This window comes from Phyllobates terribilis, unplaced genomic scaffold (genome assembly GCF_046119375.1).
Source record: "Phyllobates terribilis strain yellow unplaced genomic scaffold, ASM4611937v1 Scaffold_2__4_contigs__length_985480577, whole genome shotgun sequence".
Classification (NCBI taxonomy): Eukaryota; Metazoa; Chordata; class Amphibia; order Anura; family Dendrobatidae; genus Phyllobates; species Phyllobates terribilis.
Window position 1 is genome coordinate 688,272,683 of NW_027362762.1, and position 21,259 is coordinate 688,293,941.

Below are 21,259 nucleotides of genomic sequence, written 5' to 3' on the forward strand. Positions count from 1 at the left end.
AAACATTACTCCACCTCCTCCTTGTTGGCGCTGTAGCCGTGTTTGCGTGGGGTGTCCATCAACCAGCCATCCTCCACTCCATCCATCTGGACCATCGAGCGCTGCACGGCACTCATCCGTGAACAAAACAGTTTTGAAATCAGTCTTCATGTAATGTTTGGCCCACTGGAGCCGTTTCTGCTTGTGTGAAGTGGATAGAGGAGGTCGACAGGATGGCGTATGCACAGCTGCAAACCTCTGAAGGACCCTGCATCTTGTTGTTCGGGGGACGTTGGAGGCACCAGCAGCTTCAAAAACTTGTCTGCTGCTATGACAAGGCTTTCTTGCCGCTGCTCTTTTAACCTGACGTAATTGCCTGTAGGAAAGAGTCCTCAATTTGCCCTTATCAGCACGCACACGTGTGTACTGTGAATCAGCTACATACCTCTTGATTGCCAAGACACTTCATCCTGATCATCGCACAATGTTGATTGTAGTCATGCCTTGACCTAAACACTCCACAATTTGTTGCTTCTCAGCAGCCGACACATCCTTTTTCTTTCCCATTTTGGCAGAAAATGTAGGCTGCTTAATAATGTGAGAGAGCCTTCTTAAGTAGTCTTGCCTTTCATTGGACACACCTGCCAAACTAATTAGCACAGGTGTCTGCAATTGCTTACAGTGATATAAAGAGCCCTGACACACATCACCATCAATGAGTTTAACTGACAAACAAACAAATTCTTCCCTTATCACTCCTAAACACTTTTTGCATAATAATTTGGAACGCAGTGTACATGTGCTTTTCCACAAAACACCAGTGGTTCACGTAGTGAATCTTACAGTTCTAACTTGCCAACCGTGGTCTGTATGGAATTGTTCAATAAAGGGCCCAAAATTAAGATAACATAGATGGGAGAGGTCTCTATGAATAGGAATTCCTAAGTATTTGATACCCTGTGAGGGCCAGGCAAAGGGAAAGTTGGACTGGATGGAATCCTATATGGATTTGGGGAGGGAGACATCGAGGGCCTCAGACTTCGCTGCATTGATTTTAAAATTTTACCATGTAACAAAGTGATCTATTTCAGCCATAACAGCAGGGATGGATATATGTGATTGAGTGATATATACTAGGACATCATCAGCAAATAGAGAGCACTTGTACTCGGTGCCTCCCACCTCAATCCACCTAATATTGGGGTTATGGCGAATTGATGAGAGCAGGTGCTCCGTCACTAGGATGTATAAGAGAGGGGACAGAGGACATCCCTGCCTTGTCCCATTGGTGATTGTGAAAGGTGATGAAAATGTTCTGACACACCCCCTGGGCCTTGGGACACCCGGAGCCGGACCCTTTTTGGTGGATGCTGGTGGTTGTAGTCTTCGTGGCGGCGACCCGGTTCCGTGGCTCAGGGCGGTCAAACCAGTGGCGGAACTATTTATGTGGTTTTGATGTTTAAATGTCCGACTACGCCACCCGTGGATTGCGGTCAGAGTGAACCGCCGCTACAGGGCAGACCGCTGAGGCTGGTGTTGTGGGTGCAGCAGAGCGTAGCATAACTCCCCACGGGAGGAGTATAGCCTCAGGGCAGTGTATGCGGAGGATGGGGGTGATGGTGCAGGGCAGCAGCAGTAACGACACGGAGTCAGTGATGCAGTCCAGGGCCTTTACTCACAGTTCTTATTATCCAGACCACGTCTGCAGGTAACGGCTGCCCACGTCGTACTGTGCTCACCAGGTGAGGGGCTCAGACAACTCCCAGATAACTTTGGAGCACTTCACAGGACCCCCTTTGTGTGTCCTTTGTCTGGCCTTTCTTACCAACACTTCTGTCCGGCTGCCTCGGGCCTCCTCTTGGTAAACTTGGCGCCAGTTTCCCTGACCCTATGTGGTGCCTTCCTAGCGGGTGTAGCGAGGGGCTGCGCCACATAAAATGTCAGAGCCTCCGGTTTCTAGCTGAGGGTCGTTTCCTGCCTCCACTAGTTCGGGGACCGGTCTCCCCCTTTGGCCTGACCCCTCCACGCAGGTGGATTCGGGCGTGCGGTGGCGACTCGCCCGTCCGCACCCCTGGGATCCCTTCATTCCTCGTTCCTGGAGCCTTCTCCGCTCCTCTTCCTTCCATCTCCCTCTTCCAGGCCTGGGCCTCTGTTACTAGGCCCGCCTCCGGAGCAGAGCTCATGCAGAGCCCCTGCTCCCTGCCACTTCTGCTCAGACTTCTCTGCACTGAACTAAGATGGTGCCCACCTTTTATACTCCCTTCTCAATGCACCCAGGAACTGCTTCCTCCCTGCTCCTGCACTACAGGGTTCCCCTTCCTCAGTGTTCCCTCCCCCCACTCCAGCCAGGGACAGGGACTGTCGTGCCCATCTCAGGGGCATATTGGTCGCCCTGCCCCACGGCAATGTGGTGTAATGCATGCAGGTGTCGGGTCCTGATCCACACTCCATCCTTACCTGAGAGTGAGATATCACACCTCTGGGTGAGGTGCAATATGTCTGTAGCAACCGAGCCCTCAGGGTGCTACAGTTCCATTTATCTTCAGCCTAGGTGACGTATTGCGATACAGGGCCGTGATTTTGGCTATAAAAGGGTCCCCTAGACCCCTACCCCAAGCTTTTTAAGAGAATCATATATGGCGTGCCAGGAGACTCTATGGAATGCTTTCTCAGCATCCAACGAGAGTATCTAATTACAAATTTTTAACTGCATCTAGCCCAGGAAATACTTTGTGCCTAGTAGCAGTGTCTGCTAGTCAACGGATTATCCCGGCTGTTAAGCAAGCTACACCACCTGTAGTTTAGACACTTAATTTTTTCAAAGGAAATGCTTCGGGACCATGGGATACTTAGTGAAGAGCATCAGGAGGCACCCCAAGGCATAGGGGCTGGGACTGGCAGTAGGATGCCTTGCGGTGGACAGCCGAGCTCGATCCTTATAAAAGCTTTTTAACTGCAGCAGCTTTAGTGGACGCTACTGGAGCTGGAATTACCGCGGCTGCTGGCATGTCTTCTGAGCAGTTTGTCAGCTTTTGGACACCTTTGAAGATGTTTTCTATGTGTTTCTATGTGTTTTTGTTTGCCTGCCATTGGTTTTAACGGTGTTCGAAGGTGTTCGACGAACAGTTCGACGAACAGTTCGGCGAACACACGGGTGTTCGACGAACCGAACCGAACTCGAACACTACGGGGGTGGCTCAACACTAGTCGTTTCCTGTAGTTCTTGACCATGTTTGCCCTACTGCAGCAGGGATTTTGGCCCACTACTCCATACAGATCTTCCAGAGATTTTCTATTGGGTTCAGGTCTGGAGACTGGCTAGGCCACTCTAGGACCCTGAAATGCTTCTTACAGAACCACTCCTAAGTTGCCCTGGCTGTGTGTTTTGGGTCATTGTTATGCTGGAAGACCCAGCCACGACCCATCAGCAATGCTCTTACTTAGGGAAGGATGTTGTTGGCCAAAACATTGAGATACATGACCCCATCCATCCTCCCTTCAATACGATGCAGTCATCCTGTACCCTTTGCAGAAAAGCACCCCAGAAGTATGATGTTTCCCGCAACCATGCTTCACGGTTGGGATTGTGTTCTTGAGATTGTAGTCATCCTTCTTCTTCCACCAAACATGGCGAGTGGAGTTGATACCAAAAAGGTCTATTTTGGTCTCATCTGATGACATGACCTTCTCCCATGCCTCCTCTGGATCATCCAGATGGTCATTGGTGAACTTCAAATGGGCCTTAACATGTGCTGGCATGAGCAGGGGGACCTTGCGTGCCCTGCAGGATTTTAATTCTTGATGGCGTAGTGTGTTACTAAAGGTAATGTTTAAGACTGCGGTCCCAGCTCTCTTCAGGTTATTGACCAGGTCCTCCCATGTAGCTCCGGGCTGATTCCTGACCTTTCTCAGAATCATCCTTACCCTATGAGGCGAGATCTTGCATGGAGCCCCAGACCAAAAAAGATTGATAGTCATCTTGTTTTTCTTCCATTTTCTAATAATTTCGCCAACAGTTGTCTTCTCAACAAGCTGCTTGCCTATTGTCCTGTAGCCCATTCCAGCTTTGTGCAGGTCTACCATTTTGTTCCTGGTGTCCTTAAACAGCTCTTTGGTCTTGGCCATGGTGGAGAGGTTGGAGTGTGAGTGATTGAGTGTGTGGACAGGTGTTTTTTTTATACAGGTAACGAGTTCAAACAGGTGCAATTAATACAGGTAATGAGTGCAGGTGCATGAGATCCTCCCTCCCACGGCTCTCCGTGACCCACTGGCGCCTGCATAGAAGATCATAGACTAGAGTATTCTGTGATTTTCTGCGCAGGCGCCGGCAGTGACTCGCTGACACTCTGCCATCCATAGGGTAAAACAGGTCTCCGGGAAGATGGCGGGCGGGTCAATCCAGCTCTGCTTATAGTCTGTTGCGGAGCACAGGGGGCATCGTCGGCAGTGATGCACCTGCGCAGAAGATCACAGAATGAACTAGTCTGTTATCTTCTGCGCAGGTGCCAGTGAGTCACAGAGACTCGTGGGAGGGAGGATCGTGGAGAGAGTTAAACGCGCAAGCGTGAGTTTACAGCGCCGCAACTGCATGTCACATGACACTGTGACGTGCAGGGGAGGGGGCTTCTATGATAATAAAGAGAGGAGACGGGGATTCCTTACGAGCCCGTGGCCTGGAGCAATCATTACCATAAAGGTATAATATAAGATTTCAAAACATCAAAACCATTATTATGAGGCATACAGGTATGAATATATTTACATTTCTATCATCTGTATGCCCATATAAATAGGTCATATATGTCCCAGGGGGTGACAGATTCCCTTTAACACGCTAACTTAGGCCTTTAGAGTCTGAGCTGCAGGTCTTGTGTTTTTTTGCAATTTCACTGAGCATTGCATGGTCTCACCTTAGTGTCAATTTGCTTGGATGTCCACTCCTGGAAAGACTGTCTTGAATATTTTCTTACTGTAAAATGATGGACTCCAAATTACTTAAAAAATGTTCTTATAACCCTTTTCAGATGTTTTAGATCATTGCTGGTGTCTAGCCTCCTTGGCATTGTGTCTAAAAGCTCCAGACCAGAAAGCTGCCAAAACTATTGCTGCTGAACCATTAATCAAGGACATTTGACTAGCCGCATCTGGTTGCTACTTATCTTCCTAATTACTATGGACGAAAACAAATTGCTTTTGCATTTTTGCCTAGTTATTGTTTAATAATGCCATGTTCTAATTTGTCATTTGTATTCATTTTTGTTTCTTAATTATATCATAATATGTAAAATGATAGAAATCAAAGAGGTTTTGTTTCTCATGACTGATGTAGAGATTCACTCTCTCTGGTAGGCATTAGGACTTATGTAGCGTTCACACAGGTAATGCAGTTTTGCTCCAAACACGTGCAGTTTTTATTGCTTTCCACAGGTTGCATAGCACCAAAACAAACTCAGAAACATAAAATCCTAGCTTTATCCATGCACTAACTAAACAGAACAGACCCTGGCTATTCATATACGGCTGAGCTAGCCCCAGCACAGTCAAACAAAACAGCTATTGTCCATAGCAACTACTGATACTTGCGGGTTCTCTGCACACGGCCTGTGCAGACTCTTCTCAGATTCCGTCCTGTCTCTATCTTTAGCTCCAAGGCACATGTAGTCTGGTCAGCTGCCCTGAGCTGACTGACCAAGGAACACACCTAGCCTAGTTATATGTAGGGATAGCCAGGTTATCTATTTGGAACCTGTTGAGCTAGGCTTTAACCCTAGCCTGCCTGGTTTTGCTACACTGTATACAGTTATATGAAAAAGTTTGGGCACCCCTATTAATCTTAAGCTTAATGTTTTCTTAAAATTGGTGTTTTTGCAACAGCTATTTCAGTTTGATATATGTAATAACTGTTGGACACAGTAATGTTTCTGCCTTGAAATGAGGTTTATTGTACTAACAGAAAATGTGCAATCCGCATTCAAACAAAATTTGACAGGTGCATAAGTATGGGCACCCTTATCATTTTCTTGTTTTAAATACTCCTACCTACTTTTTACTGACTTACTAAAGCACTTTTTTGGTTTTGTAACCTCATTGAGCTTTGAACTTCATAGCCAGGTTTATGCAATCATGAGAAAAGCTACTTAAAGTGGCCACTTGCAAGTTGTTCTCCTGTTTGAATCTCCTCTGAAGAGTGGCATCATGGGCTCCTCAAAACAACTGTCAAATGATCTGAAAACAAAGATTATTCAACATAGTTGTTCAGGGGAAGGATACAAAAAGCTGTCTCAGAGATTTAACCTGTCAGTTTCCACTGTGAGGAACATAGTAAGGAAATGGAAGAACACAGGGACAGTTCTTGTTAAGGCCAGAAGTGGCAGGCCAAGAAAAACATCAGAAAGGTAGAGAAGAAGAATGGTGAGATCAGTCAAGGACAATCCTCAGACCACCCCCAGAGAGCTGCAGCATCAACTTGCTGCAGATGGTGTCACTGTGCATCGGTCAACTATACAACGCACTTTGCACAAGGAGAAGCTGTATGGGAGAGTGATGCGAAAGAAGCCGTTTCTGCAAGCACGCCACAAACAGAGTCGGCTGAGGTATGCAAAAGCACATTTGGATAAGCCAACTTCTTTTTGGAAGAAGGTCCTGTGGACTGATGAAACCAAGATTGAGTTGTTTGGTCATACAAAAAGGCGTTATGCATGGTGTCAAGAAAACACAGCATTCCAAGAAAAACACTTGCTACCCACAGTAAAATTTGGTGGAGGTTCCATCATGCTTTGGGGCTGTGTGGCCAATGCCGGCACCTGGAATCTTGTTAAAGTTGAGGGACGCATGGATTCCACTCAGTATCAGCAGATTCTTGACAATAATGTTCCAGAATCAGTGATAAAGTTGAAGTTACGCAGGGGATGGATCTTTCAGCAAGACAATGATCCAAAACACCGCTCCAAATCTACTCAGGCATTCATGCAGAGGAACAATTACAATGTTCTGGAATGGCCATCCCAGTCCCCAGACCTGAATATCATTGAACATCTGTGGGATCATTTGAAGAGGGCTGTCCATGCTCGGCGACCATCAAACTTAACTGAACTGGAATTGTTTTGTAAAGAGGAATGGTCAAAAATACCTTCATCCAGGATCCAGGAACTCATTAAAAGCTATAGGAAGCGACTAGAGGCTGTTATTTTTGCAAACGGAGGATCTACTAAATATTAATGTCACTTTTCTGGTGAGGTGCCCATACTTATGCACCTGTCAAATTTTGTTTGAATGCAGATTGCACATTTTCTGTTAGTACAATAAACCTCATTTCAAGGCAGAAACATTACTGTGTACAACAGTTATTACATATATCAAACTGAAATAGCTGTTGCAAAAACACCAATTTTAAGAAAATGACGCGCCCCTGGGCCTGCTGTGTCGCGCAGCGTCTCGCGCACGGGGGCTTACCCGGAACCGGATCAGATGAGGGTTGTAGTCTCCGAGTGGCGGGGACCCGGTCCGTGCCCAGGGAGTCAAACTCAGTGTGTGGCAGTCTTGATAGATGTTATTTGAGTGTCGACTACGCCACCCGTTGATTTGCAGCTATGGAGCTGCCGCTGCAGGGCAGACCGCTGAGGCCGGTGTAGAATTGTGCAGCGTGATAGTATAACCCCCAACGGGAGGGGTATGGCCTCAGGGCAGCCGACGTGGAAGATGGGGGTAGCAGGAACCACTCAGAGACGGTGCGGTGTAATTCAGGGTCTTTACTGGTAACAACGATAGACCCTCCCGGAGTACTTGCTAGCGAACGGGGCCTGGTCAGTCCTTGAGCAGATGGGATCTCCCCTGGCCAGGCGGAGTTGTAGGCCTCCCAAACTGACTGTACTCTTCTGGCTACCTTGCTAGAAGCGGATATAAGTAGCCCACGTCCCTGAGTGTACCGTGTGGTGCTCACCCGTATGGCCGGTGACTCGGGGCCTTCTATTGGCTTCCGCTCCACGATGGCGGTGCTGGTCCCACACGTGTGACCGTGCCTTCGGGTTTCTGGGCCTGAGGACCTGAAATCCCCTGCCGGTCGGCTTCTGCTGCTGGGTAAGAGTTAGTCCCCACAGCCTCGGACGCCGGGTCCGGTAAGAAAGCTTCTCAGTCAGGGCGAGCTCTGCAGCTGCCAGCCCCTGACTCGTAGTAGTATTGCTCCCACTGAGCTTCTGCTGTTTCTTCCTATGACTGTTTCTTGTCTCTACTCTCCTTGACTCCTAACCCTGCTTCAGCCCCGGGTTTATATAGGGGAAGTTCCTCCCCTCCCAAGACTGGGCAGGAGGTGTGGCATGCACAGGATCCCTGACCAAAGGACCTCCCACCTGCTCTCAGACATAACATCTCTATCACTGTGGCAACCAGACCCCTGGGGTGTCACAAAAACATTAAGCTTAAGATTAATAGGGGTGCCCAAACTTTTTCATATAACTGTATATGCAAGTAGTTGCACAAGACACTTTATTTCAGGAGAAATTGTATCTAGTGTACTTAAAGGGGTTATCTGGTGAAAATAAGTTGATATGATAAGTGATAACTTATAGATCATGGGGGTACAACTGCTGGGACTCCCATCGATTGCCGGAATTCCACCGATATACAGTTGAAACCAGAAGTTTACATACACTATATAAAAAAACACATATGCATGTTTTTCTCAATATCTGACATGAAATCAGAATAAACCTTTCCCGTTTTAGGTCAATTAGGATTACCATCAGTTTTAATAGCTGCCAAATGCCAGAATAATGAGAGAGAGAGAATGTTTTAAGGCATTTTTATTACTTACTACAAAGTCAAAATTTTACATACATTTCATTAGTAATTGGTACCATTGCCCTTAAAGTGAATGATTTGGGTGAAAAGTTTGGGATATCCTTCCACAAACTTTTCACATTAGTTGGTCAGAATTTGAGCCCATTCTTCCTGACAAAACTGGTGTAACTGATCCAGGTTTGTAGGTCGCCTTGCTCGCACCTGCCTTTTCAGCTTTGCCTATAAATTTTCAATAGGATTGAGATAAGGGCTTTGTTATGACCAATCCAAAACATTGACTTTGTTATCCTTAAGCCACTTTGTTACTATTTTGGCAGTATGCTTCGGGTCATTGTCCATTTGGAAGACCTATTTCCACCCAAGCTTTAACTTCCTGGCTGATGTCTTGAGATGTTGCTTCAGTATTGCCACATAATCTTCTTTTCTCACGATGCCATCTATTTTTTGAAGTGCACCAGTCCCTCTTGCAGCAAAACAACCCCACAACATGATGCTGCCACCCCCGTGTATCATAGTTGGGATGGTGTTCTTAGGCTTCCAAGCTTCTCCCTTTCTCCTGCAAACGTAATGATGGTCATTATGCCCAAAAAGTTCAATTTTAGTTTCATCAGACCACAGGACATGTCTCCAAAAATGAAGGTCCTTGTTCCTGCGTGCATTTGCAAACATTAATCTGGCTTTTTAATGTTTCTTTTGGAGTAATGGCTTCTTCCTGGCAGAGTGGCCTTTCAGCCCATGTTGATACAGTACTTGTTTCACTGTGGATATTGACACAATCATACCAGCTTCTGCCATCATCTTCACAAGGTCTTTTGCTTTTGTCCTTGGGTTGATATGCACATGTCGAACCAAAGCACATTCATCTATAGGACACAGAACACGTCTCCTTCCTGGTATGATGGCTGGACATTCCCATCTTGTTTGTACTTGTGTATAATTGTTTGTACAGATGAATGAGGCACCTCCAGGTATCTTGAAATTTTACCCAAGGATGAGCCAGACTTGTGCAAGTCCACAATTCTCTTCCTGATATCTTGGCTGATTTCTTTAGACTTTCCCATGATGCTACACAAAGAAGCAGTGTGTTTCAGGTGTGCATTAAAATACATCCACAGGTATGTCTCTAATTAACTCAGATGTTGCCAAAAAACCTATCAGAAGCTTCCAAACAGATGACATAACCATATGGGCAGTCCAGAATTGTTTAAAGTCGTAGTAGTCTTAGTGTATGCAAATGTTTGACTTTGCAGTAAGTAATAAAAAAGTCTTAAAACATTCTCTCTCTCTCATTATTCTGCCATTTGGCAAATATTAAAAATTATGATAATCCTAATTGACCTAAAACAGGAAAGGTTTATTCTGAATTCATGTCAGATGTTGAGAAAAACATGCATATGTGTCTTCTTATATAGTGTATGTAAACTTCTGGTTTCAACTGTATGTTATTAATTATCCCATGGATAGGTGAAAACTTATTTTTGCTGGATACCCCCTTTATCACCCACTCATGGAATAGATGATAACTTAGAAATTTGTGGGGTACAATTGCTGGGAACCCAACTGTTTTCCAGAATGCCTGTTCTGTTGATTGGTGAAGGACGCAGTTGCAGTTGTACCCCACCAATCTACAGATTATCACCTATCATTTAGATATGTGATAGCTTATTTTCACCTGACAAAGCCTTTATCACCTATTCATAGGACGTGTGATAACTTGATCTGTGAGGGTATGACTGCATTTTTATACCCTGTGAATGGAGTGGCAATGTGCATGCATAACATCTGTTCTATTCTTTCTTTATAGGACTGCCAGAAAAAGCTGAGCGCTGCTCTCAGCAGTCCCATAGAGAATGAATGAAGTGTTATTTGTGCATGCGCTTTATCACTCCATTCTAATGGATATAAAAATGTGCAATTCTGGCAATCAGTGGGGGTCCCAGTTGTCGGACCCTAACAAATCTATAAGTTATCATCACCTTTCTTAGGATGAGTGATAATTTCTTTTAACCGGACAATCCTTTTTATATTCAGGGGTGCTGGTACTGTTAACCAAACTGTACTTAACGTCGAAAAATTATATTTGAAGACCATTTATAACTTGTACAATTATTTTTCAGACCTTGCACTTCAATTTATAATTAAATCGTCAATCTTCCTATTCTTTATGAAACCAAATATAGTAAGAACTTGTGAAGCTGTATTAAATTTCAAAAATGATTTAGGCCAGTTTCACATTTCCGACTTTCACAGCCCGAGTACAGGACATGATGTCCATCATCCGCTGATCTCTCTACTGGAACTTAACAGTCTCACATATGCTCATGGGGCTGCTGGCTTCAGGTCAGGACACTTGCAGCCGATCTGAACGTTGTGGTCCTCGGAATGTGAAAATCGTTCAATGTGTGAAACAGGCCATAGGCTGGTAAATATGGTTTAACAGGGAGATGGAGTAACTAGCTGCTCTGCCCACTTTCACTAACTAAAAATGAGTACTCTTGATGGTCTGAGGCATGACTACATGAAAAGAATGGTAGGACATGGGAATTTTACTAAACTAATGCAGTAGATTTTTTCACTCCAAAACTGTTCTAGTATCTTGAATTTTTTTGCTCAAATCTCTGGAAACACACTTTAACCCCTTTATGACCTTTGATGTATGAGTACGTCCAAGGTCGTCTCACCCTGTTTGGTGCAGGCTCCGGCGCTGAGCCCGCACATTTCCAGGCACATGACAGTTGATTAGATCAGTTGTCATATGCCCCTAACAGCCTCGGGTGGAATCGCGATCCACCCGCGGCTGTTAACATGTTATAAAACCCGCCCATCTGCACGCCCGTCACATGATGGCGGGTCGCCGAAGGGTTGACTTGACAACCCAGGGTCTGCAGGAGACCCATGTGGTTGTCATAGCCGATCTGCTATGAGCGCCGCCCGGCGGTCGGGTTCATAGCAGATAAGCACTTTTGTTACACATAGCAGGGCTAAAGCCCACAAGTGATCAGATGATCGCAGCTTTTAGTCTCCCATGGAGACTATTGAAGCCAGTGAAAAGAATGTTTTTAAAAATATTTAAAAAATCTAAAAGTTCAAATCACCCCCCTTTCGCCCCATTCAAAATAAAAAATAAAAAAACAATCAAAAATACACATATTTGGTATCACCATGTTCAGAATTGCCCGATCTATCAATATATAAAAATAATTAATCCGATCGGTAAATGGCGTGACAATAAAAAATCAAAATGCCAGAAGTACGTTTTTTTTGGTTGAAGCAAAATTGCAATAAAATACAATAATGGGCGATCAAAACATCATACCTACACCAAAATGGTATAAATAAAAATGGCAGCTTGGCATGCAAAAAATAAGCCCTCATCCAGCCCCAGAGCACAAAAAATGGAGACACTTGAAAATGGCTTTTTTTTTTTTTTTACAAACTTTGCATTTTTTTCCCCCGCTTAAATAAAAAGGAACCTATACATGGTTGATATCTACGAACTCGTAATGACCTGCAGAATCAAAATGGCAGGTCAGTTTGAGCATTTAGTGAACATGGTAAAAAAACCAGAAAAACCTAAGCTTTTGTTTAGTGTATGTTAGCAAGTGTGAGCCTGTCTAAGTATTGCATGTGTAATGAACTTCCTTGGTGACCCCATAATTTGAGTTTACCTAAATACATGCTTTCCCATAATTAACTGTCTGACAAATCAGAAGTGAAAATTTGTGGCGTTTAGCAGGTGAGACCCCTGTGAACTCAATAAGTCTCTACTGTTGAAGTGGCTGCACATGCTTGGTTCACCTCCTTCAATTCAATGGGGAAATGCTTTTATTGTATTTTGGTCATAAATTGGCATACCTTATTGAAATGGAAAATAATTAGAGATTTTGTTTAGTTGGAGCCTTTGTTTTTCCAGGCTTTTAACCCTTGCCATGTAAACTTTAATTGAGAAAATTTTAGTGAAGTTATGACTTTGAGTTTCACCTACAGAATGTCCTTGTGATCTATAACATTTGCACTTCTTGTGCCAGAATATTAAGACGCAAGTACACTAAACTAGGACAGCACTAACCTGCATTGAACAAATATTTTCCTGACTCCCACAACAAACAGAAAATGTAACTTTCCTAATGTGACCACATCAAAGCCTAAGCGTTATAGTCTCTTTGGTACTTTCTTACCTGCACGTAGTCAGTAACTTTTTGCTCTGTCTTGGACTATATGTGCACGAGTTGCTGCTAGTAAGAACTTATAGAAATGTGGTACCCTTACCTTCTAATCCCCTGGGGTGCATGTTGTCAAGTACTAGCAGCAATATAAACACTGACAGAGCCAGTATAGAGAGACTGATCCCACAAACCAAGAAACTGTAGCTGCCTTGTATCTGGATAACCTACATTTGAGAAAATATACACCAATTATATTCTGTAAGACTGGCTAATTAATGACCTATACATATACTCTATGCACAAAGTCTATACAGTACTAGTAATAGTATTGGAAACATTTTATCTGAGGCAAACAGACTTAGCTGACCTATCAATTGCAAGAAGGGTTTCTCATATTCCATCAATTTGGCATATGCAACAGAGATAGCACTAATTTAGCAAGATCCAACATGATAGTTTAACACTCAATTTTCATGGCAAGATTGCAGTGAGAGTATGCCAGATCTGTGCTTTTTCACATATATTTCATATATAAGTACAGTATATATACACTGCTCAAAAAAATAAAGGGAACACTCAAATAACACATCCTAGATCTGAATGAATGAAATATTCTCATTGAATACTTTGTTCTATACAAAATTGAATGTGCTGACAACAAAATCACACAAAAATCATCAATGGAAATCAAATTTATTAACCAATGGAGGCCTGGATTTGGAGTCACTCCCAAAATTAAAGTGGAAAAGCACACTACAGACTGATCCAACTTTGATGTAATGTCCTTAAAACAAGTCAAAATGAGGCTCAGTATTGTGTGTGGCCTCCACGTGCCTGTATGACCTCCCTACAACGCCTGGGCATGCTCCTGATGAGGTTGCGGATGGTCTCCTGTGGGATCTCCTCCCAGACCTGGACTTAAGCATCCACCAACTCCAGGACAGTCTGTGGTGCAACGTGACGTTGGTGGATGGAGCGAGACATGATGTCCCAGATGTGCTCAATCGGATTCAGGTCTGGGGAACTGGCGGGCCAGTCCATAGCTTCAATGCTGTCATATTGCAAGAACTGCTGACATACTCCAGCCACATGAGGTCTGGCATTGTCCTGCATTAGGAGGAACCCAGGGCCAACCGCACCAGCATATGGTCTCACAAGGGGTCTGAGGATCTCATCTCGGTACCTAATGGCAGTCAGGCTACCTCTGGCGAGCACATGGAGGGCTGTGCGGCCCTCCAAAGAAATGCCACCCCACACCATTACTGACCCACTGCCAAACCGGTCATGCTGAAGGATGTTGCAGGCAGCAGATCGCTCTCCACGGCGTCTCCAGACTCTGTCACATCTGTCACATGTGCTCAGTGTTAACCTGCTTTCATCTGTGAAGAGCACAGGGCGCCAGTGGCATCTTTTCCAATCCTGGTGTTCTGTGGCAAATCCCAAGCGTCCTGCACGGTGTTGGGCTGTGACCACAACCCCCATCTGTGGACGTCGGGCCCTCATACCACCCTCATGGAGTCGGTTTCTAACCTTTTGTGCAGACACATGCACATTTGTGGCCTGCTGGAGGTCATTTTGCAGTGCTCTGGCAGTGCTCCTCCTGTTCCTCCTTGCACAAAGGCGGAGGTAGCGGTCCTGCTGCTGGGTTGTTGCCCTCCTACGGCCCCCTCCACATCTCCTGGTGTACTGGCCTGTCTCCTAGTAGCGCCTCCAGCCTCTGGACACTACGCTGACAGACACAGCAAACCTTCTTGCCACAGCTCGCATTGATGTGCCATCCTGGATGAGCTGCACTACCTGAGCAACTTCTGTGGGTTGTAGAGTGCGTCTCATGCTACTGTGGTGCCCCTGCGGGTTCAGTCACGACAGAGGTACTGCATCTCACCCAGTGGTGTGGTACCCCACTCTCAGGTAAGGAGGGAGTACTGCCCAGGACCCACCCACCTGCATCCAACACTACACCATTCCAGTCCAGCAGGCGGGGCAAGATGCACTGGCTTATGCTGAGCCCTGTCCCTGGTTGGAAGTGGGGGGAACCGAGAGAGGGGGAACCATGTAGTGGGTGTGGGTGGAGGAAGTAGTTCAGGGGAACACTTGAGAAGGAGTATAAAAAGGGAAACCATCTTGAAAGAGACAGACAGTCTGAGAGGAGGAGGAGTGGGAGCAGGAGCTCTGTAGGAGCTCTGCTCAGAGGAGAGGGCCTAGATTGAGAGCCCCAGGAGGACAGGCTGGAAGAGGACAGGAGCAGAGGGAAGGCTCCAGGAGTGAGGGTATCCCAGGGGCATGGCGAGTGTGGAAGCCATCCGTGCGCCCGAATCTACCAGAACGTGTAGGGATCAGGCTGCAAAGGGGACCGGCCCCTAACTAGCGGAGAACTACAAGGCTCAGCTAGAAACCGGAGGCTACTGCACGTTCAGGGTGCAGCTGCTCACAACCGCAACAAATCACTAAAAAGGTAGCCGCATAGGATTCAGGGGACTGCACGCTGCCCGCTAAAATCCGAGGTTACCGGCTTGGGACACTGGTTGCGAGGTGCAGTGCTGGAGGGTGAGAGCCAAAATAAATAAAAGGGAACACTTAAACAACAGAATATAACTCCTAGTAAATCAAACTTCTGTGAAATCAAACTGTCCACTTAGGAAGCAACACTGATTGACAATCAATTTCACATGCTGTTGTGCGAATGGAATAGACAATAGATGGAAATTATTGGCAATTATCAAGACACACTCAATAAAGGAGTGGTTCTGCAGGTGGAGACCACAGACCACATCTCAGTACCAATGCATTCTGGCTGATGTTTTGGTCACTTTTGAATGTTGGTTGTGCTTTCACACTCGTGGTAGCATGAGACGGACTCTACAACCCACAGAAGTTGCTCAGGTAGTGCAGCTCATCCAGGATGGCACATCAATGTGAGCTGTGGCAAGAAGGATTGCTGTGTCTGTCAGCGTAGTGTCCAGAGGCTGGAGGCGCTACCAGGAGACAGGCCAGTACACCAGGAGACGTGGAGCGGGCCGTAGGAGGGCAACAACCCAGCAGCAGGACCTCTACCTTCGCCTTTGTACAAGGAGGAACAGGAGGAGGACTGCCAGAGCCTTGCATAATGACCTCCAGCAGGCCACAAATGTGCATGTGTCTGCACAGACGGTTAGACATGGACTCCATTAGGGTGGTATGAGGGCCCGACGTCCACAGATGGGGGTTGTGCTCACAGCCCAACACCATGCAGGACGCTTGGCATTTGCCACTGAACACCAGGATTGGCAAAGTCGCCACTGGCATCCTGTGCTCTTCACAGATGAAAGCAGGTTCACACTAAGCACATGTGACAGACGTGACGGAGTCTGGTGACGCTGTGGAGAGCAATTTGCTGCCTGCAACATCCTTCAGCATGACCAGTTTGGCAGTGGGTCAGTAATGGTGTGGGGTGGCATTTCTTTGGAGGGCCCTGGGTTCCTCCTAATGCAGGACAATGCCAGACCTCATGTGGCTGGAGTGTGTCAGCAGTTCCTGCAAAATGAAGGCATTGAAGCTATGGACTGGCCCGCCTGTTCCCCAGACCTGAATCTGATTGAGCACATCTGGGACATCATGTCTCACTCTATCCACCAACGTCACGTTGCACCACAGACTGTCCAGGAGTTGGCCGGATGCTTTAGTCCAGGTCTGGGAGGAGATCCCACAGGAGACCTTCCGCAACCTCATCAGGAGCATGCCCAGGCGTTGTAGGGAGGTCATACCGGCACGTGGAGGCCACACACAATACTGAGCCTCATTTTGACTTGTTTTAAGGACATTACATCAAAGTTGGATCAGCCTGTAGTGTGTTTTTCCACTTTAATTTTGGCGGTGACTCCAAATCCAGGCCTCCATTGGTTAATAAATTTGATTTCCATTGATGATTTTTGTGTGATTTTGTTGTCAGCACATTCAACTTTGTACAGAACAAAGTATTCAATGAGAATATTTCATTTATTCAGATCTAGGATGTGTTATTTGAGTGTTCCCTTTATTTTTTTGAGCAGTGTATATACTGTGCAAAAGTTTTAGGCAGGTGTGGAAAAGATGTTGTAAAGTAAGATTGTTATCAAGTGTTAATAGTGTTATTTTTATCAAAATACAAAGTGAATGAACAAAAGACAAATCTAACTCAATTCAATAATTGGTGCCATCACTGTTTGTCTTCAAAATAGCATCAATTCTTCCGGGTACATTTTCACAATCTTTTTTAATTAACTATGCAGGGAGGTTGTGCCAAACATCTTGGAGAACTAACCACCCCTATTAATCTTAAGCTTAATGTTTTCTTAAAATTGGTGTTTTTGCAACAGCTATTTCAGTTTGATATATGTAATAACTGTTGGACACAGTAATGTTTCTGCCTTGAAATGAGGTTTATTGTACTAACAGAAAATGTGCAATCTGCATTCAAACAAAATTTGACCGCTGCATAAGTATGGGCACCTCACCAGAAAAGTGACATTAATATTTAGTAGATCCTCCTTTTGCAAAAATAACAGCCTCTAGTCGCTTCCTGTAGCTTTTAATGAGTTCCTGGATCCTGGATGAAGGTATTTTTGACCATTCCTCTTTACAAAACAATTCCAGTTCAGTTAAGTTTGATGGTCGCCGAACATGGACAGCCCTCTTCAAATGATCCCACAGATGTTCAATAATATTCAGGTCTGGGGACTGGGATAGCCATTCCAGAACATTGTAATTGTTCCTCTGCATGAATGCCTGAGTAGATTTGGAGCGGTGTTTTGGATCATTGTCTTGCTAAAAGATCCATCCCCTGCGTAACTTCAACTTTATCACTGATTCTTGAACATTATTGCCAAGAATCTGCTGATACTGAGTGGAATCCATGCGTCCCTCAACTTTAACAAGATTCCAGGTGCCGGCATTGGCCACACAGCCCCAAAGCATGATGGAACCTCCACCAAATTTTACTGTGGGTAGCAAGTGTTTTTCTTGGAATGCTGTGTTTTTTTGACGCCATGCATAACGCCTTTTTGTATGACCAAACAACTCAATCTTGGTTTCATCAGTCCACAGGACCTTCTTCCAAAAAGAAATTGGCTTCTCCAAATGTGCTTTTGCATACCTCAGCCGACTCTGTATGTGGCGTGCTTGCAGAAACGGCTTCTTTCGCATCACTCTCCCATACAGCTTCTCCTTGTGCAAAGTGCGTTGTATAGTTGACCAATGCACAGTGACACCATCTGCAGCAAGTTGATGCTGCAGCTCTCTGGAGGTGGTCTGAGGATTGTCCTTGACTGATCTCACCATTCTTCTTCTCTACCTTTCTGATGTTTTTCTTGGCCTGCCACTTCTGGCCTTAACAAGAACTGTCCCTGTGTTCTTCCATTTCCTTACTATGTTCCTCACAGTGGAAACTGACAGGTTAAATCTCTGAGACAGCTTTTTGTATCCTTCCCCTGAACAACTATGTTGAATAATCTTTGTTTTCAGATCATTTGACAGTTGTTTTGAGGAGCCCATGATGCCACTCTTCAGAGGAGATTCAAACAGGAGAACAACTCGCAAGTGGCCACTTTAAGTAGCTTTTCTCATTATTGCATACACCTGGCTATGAAGTTCAAAGCTCAATGAGGTTACAAAACCAAAAAAAGTGCTTTAGTAAGTCAGTAAAAAGTAGGTAGGAGTATTTAAAACAAGAAAATTATAAGGGTGCCCATACTTATGCACCTGTCAAATTTTGTTTGAATGCAGACTGCACATTTTCTGTTAGTACAATAAACCTCATTTCAAGGCAGAAACATTACTGTGTCCAACAGTTATTACATATATCAAACTGAAATAGCTGTTGCAAAAACACCAATTTTAAGAGAACATTAAGCTTAAGATTAATAGGGGTGCCCAAACGTTTTCATATAACTGTATCTTCTGTGGATGTAACCTTGTACAAGTACTACCATTTCTTCATATAATCCCAGACAGAATAAATTATGTTGAGATCAGGGTTCTGTGTTGGCTATATAATCACTTCCAGGAGGCCTTCTTCTTTGCGCTGGAAATAGTTCTTAATGACATTGGCTGTTTGTTTAGGGTTGTTGTCCTGCTGCAGAATGTGTTTTGATGCCTCCATAATGGTATTGCATGATGAATAATTATCTGCCTGTATTTCTCAGTATTGCGGACACCATTATCTTGACAAAATCCCCAACTCCATTTCCTGATATGCAGCCCCAAAACTTGCAAGGAACCTCCAGCTACTTCTCTGTTACCTGCAGACAATAATTATTGTATCGCTCTCCAGCTCTTCAACGAATACATTTTTTTACTGATCTTTTCAGAGCATCTGCTGCCATTTTAGGCACCCTGTACCTATGTTTTCGTGCATAGATTAGTCATTTGGCCTTGTTTCCATGTCAAAGGTATGGATTTTGGCTGCAATTTTTCCATGAAGACCATTTCTGACCAGACTTTCCTGAACAGTAGATGGTTGTAGCTGGATCCTACTGGTTGTTTCCAAATTTCTGCTGATGGCACTGCTGGATAGGGGCTTAACTACCGCAGTCACGGTGGTCTCCACCACGTCCAGGCCCGCTGCCACCAGCAAATACTTCAGTTGGATGTATGTCCTCGGACGCACATTCAGCTGAAGTGTTTTGCAGCGCAGAGACCCTGTCAGGTCCATGTGTGGCAATACACGCTGCCTGGCCAATCAGAGGCCCGCAGCTGACGTCGACTTGCACGTGACTGGGGATGCATGGCAATGACGTCATGCTCTTCCATCGCTTGCACGCTGAAGTCAGCTGCCAGCTTCAGAAGAGGACACCGCGCAGCATGGGAGCAGATGGGAGGTGAGGTTTTTTTCTTTTAAATCAGTGAGTACGCGGTAGTCATGCTAATAGATGGATGACTATGGGATGTGCGTTATATTATATGAAGGATATGGGCTGTGTATTTTACTAATATGGAGGAATATGAGCTGTGCATTACATTATATGAAGGATATGGGCTGTGTATTATACTAATATGGAGGTGCATTATATATGGAGGACTATGGAGAGTGCATTATATTATATGGAGGACTATGGGCTGTGCATTATACTATATGGAGGACTATGGGCTGGCATTATACTATATGGAGGACTATGGGGAGTGCATTATACTGTATGGAAGACTATGGTTTGTGCATTATACTATATGGAGAGGCTATGGGATGCATTATACTATATGGAGGACTATGGGGAGTTGATTATACTATATAGAAGACAATGGAGAGTGCATTATATTATATGGAGGACTATGGAGAGTGCATTATACTATATGGAGAATTATGAAGAGTGAATTGTACTATATGAAGAATTATGGGGTGCATTATACTTAATGGAGGACTATGGGTGTGCATTATACTATATGGTGGACTATGAGGAGTGCATTATACTATATGGAGGACTATGTGGAGTACAGTATACTACATGGAGGACTATGGGGAGTGCATTATATTATATGGAGGAATATGGAGTGCATTATACTATATGGAGGACTAAGGGCTGTGCAGTATACTACAGTGCCTACAAGTAGTATTCAACCCCCTGCAGATTTAGCTGGTTGACACATGCGGAATTAACTTGGCATTGTGACATTTGTACTGTAGATCAGCTTGGAAGTGGGAAATGCACCGCAGCAAATTTTTTTTTTATTTTTATTTTTTTTTTAAAACGTTAAAAGTTAATTCAGAGTGTCATTTATTATTCAACCCCTCAAACCACAAGAATTTTGTTTGGTCCCCCTAAAGTATTAAGAAGTAGTTCAGGCACCAAGAATAATGAGCTTCACATGTGTGGATTAAAGATCTCTTTTGCCAGCCTTTTCTGACTATTTAAGACCCTCCCCAAACTTGTGAACAGCACTCAGACATGGTCAACATGGGAAAGACAAAGGAGCATTCCAAGGCCATCAGAGACAAGATCGTGGAGGGTCACAAGGCTGGCAAGGGGTACAAAACCCTTTCCAAGGAGTTGGGCCTACCTGTCTCCACTGTTGGGAGCATCATCCGTAAGTGGAAGGCTTATGGAACTACTGTTAGCCTTCCACGGCCTGGACAGCCTTTGAAAGTGTCCTCCCGTGCCGAGGCCAGGCTTGTCCGAAGAGTCAAGGCTAACCCAAGGACAACAAGGAAGGAGCTCCGGGAAGATCTCATGGCAGTGGGGACATTGGTTTCAGTCAATACCATAAGTAACGTACTCCACCGCAATGGTCTCCATTCCAGACGAGCCCGTAAGGTACCTTTACTTTCAAAGCGTCATGTCAAGGCTCGTCTACAGTTTGCTCATGATCAC

The 21,259-nt window shown here is 44.9% G+C and overlaps 1 protein-coding gene across 6 annotated transcripts in view; it reads right to left on the bottom strand.

Moving 5' to 3' along the window:
• The window catches only part of MFSD4A (major facilitator superfamily domain containing 4A), a 210,166-nt gene that overhangs the window by 48,719 nt on the left and 140,188 nt on the right, over positions 1-21,259 (bottom strand). For 3 of the 6 annotated variants that reach the window (XM_073666964.1, XM_073666965.1, XM_073666968.1), the window contains 2 exons: positions 13,045-13,165; positions 4,890-4,948 (listed from right to left, as the gene is read on the bottom strand). The exons of 1 other annotated variant lie outside the window; for it this stretch is intronic. In XM_073666964.1, coding sequence (XP_073523065.1) covers positions 4,890-4,948; positions 13,045-13,165 — 180 coding nt within the window. The remainder of the gene's footprint in view (positions 1-4,889; positions 4,949-13,044; positions 13,166-21,259) is intronic. 2 more of the 6 variants (XM_073666967.1, XM_073666966.1) reach the window with 1 other exon arrangement.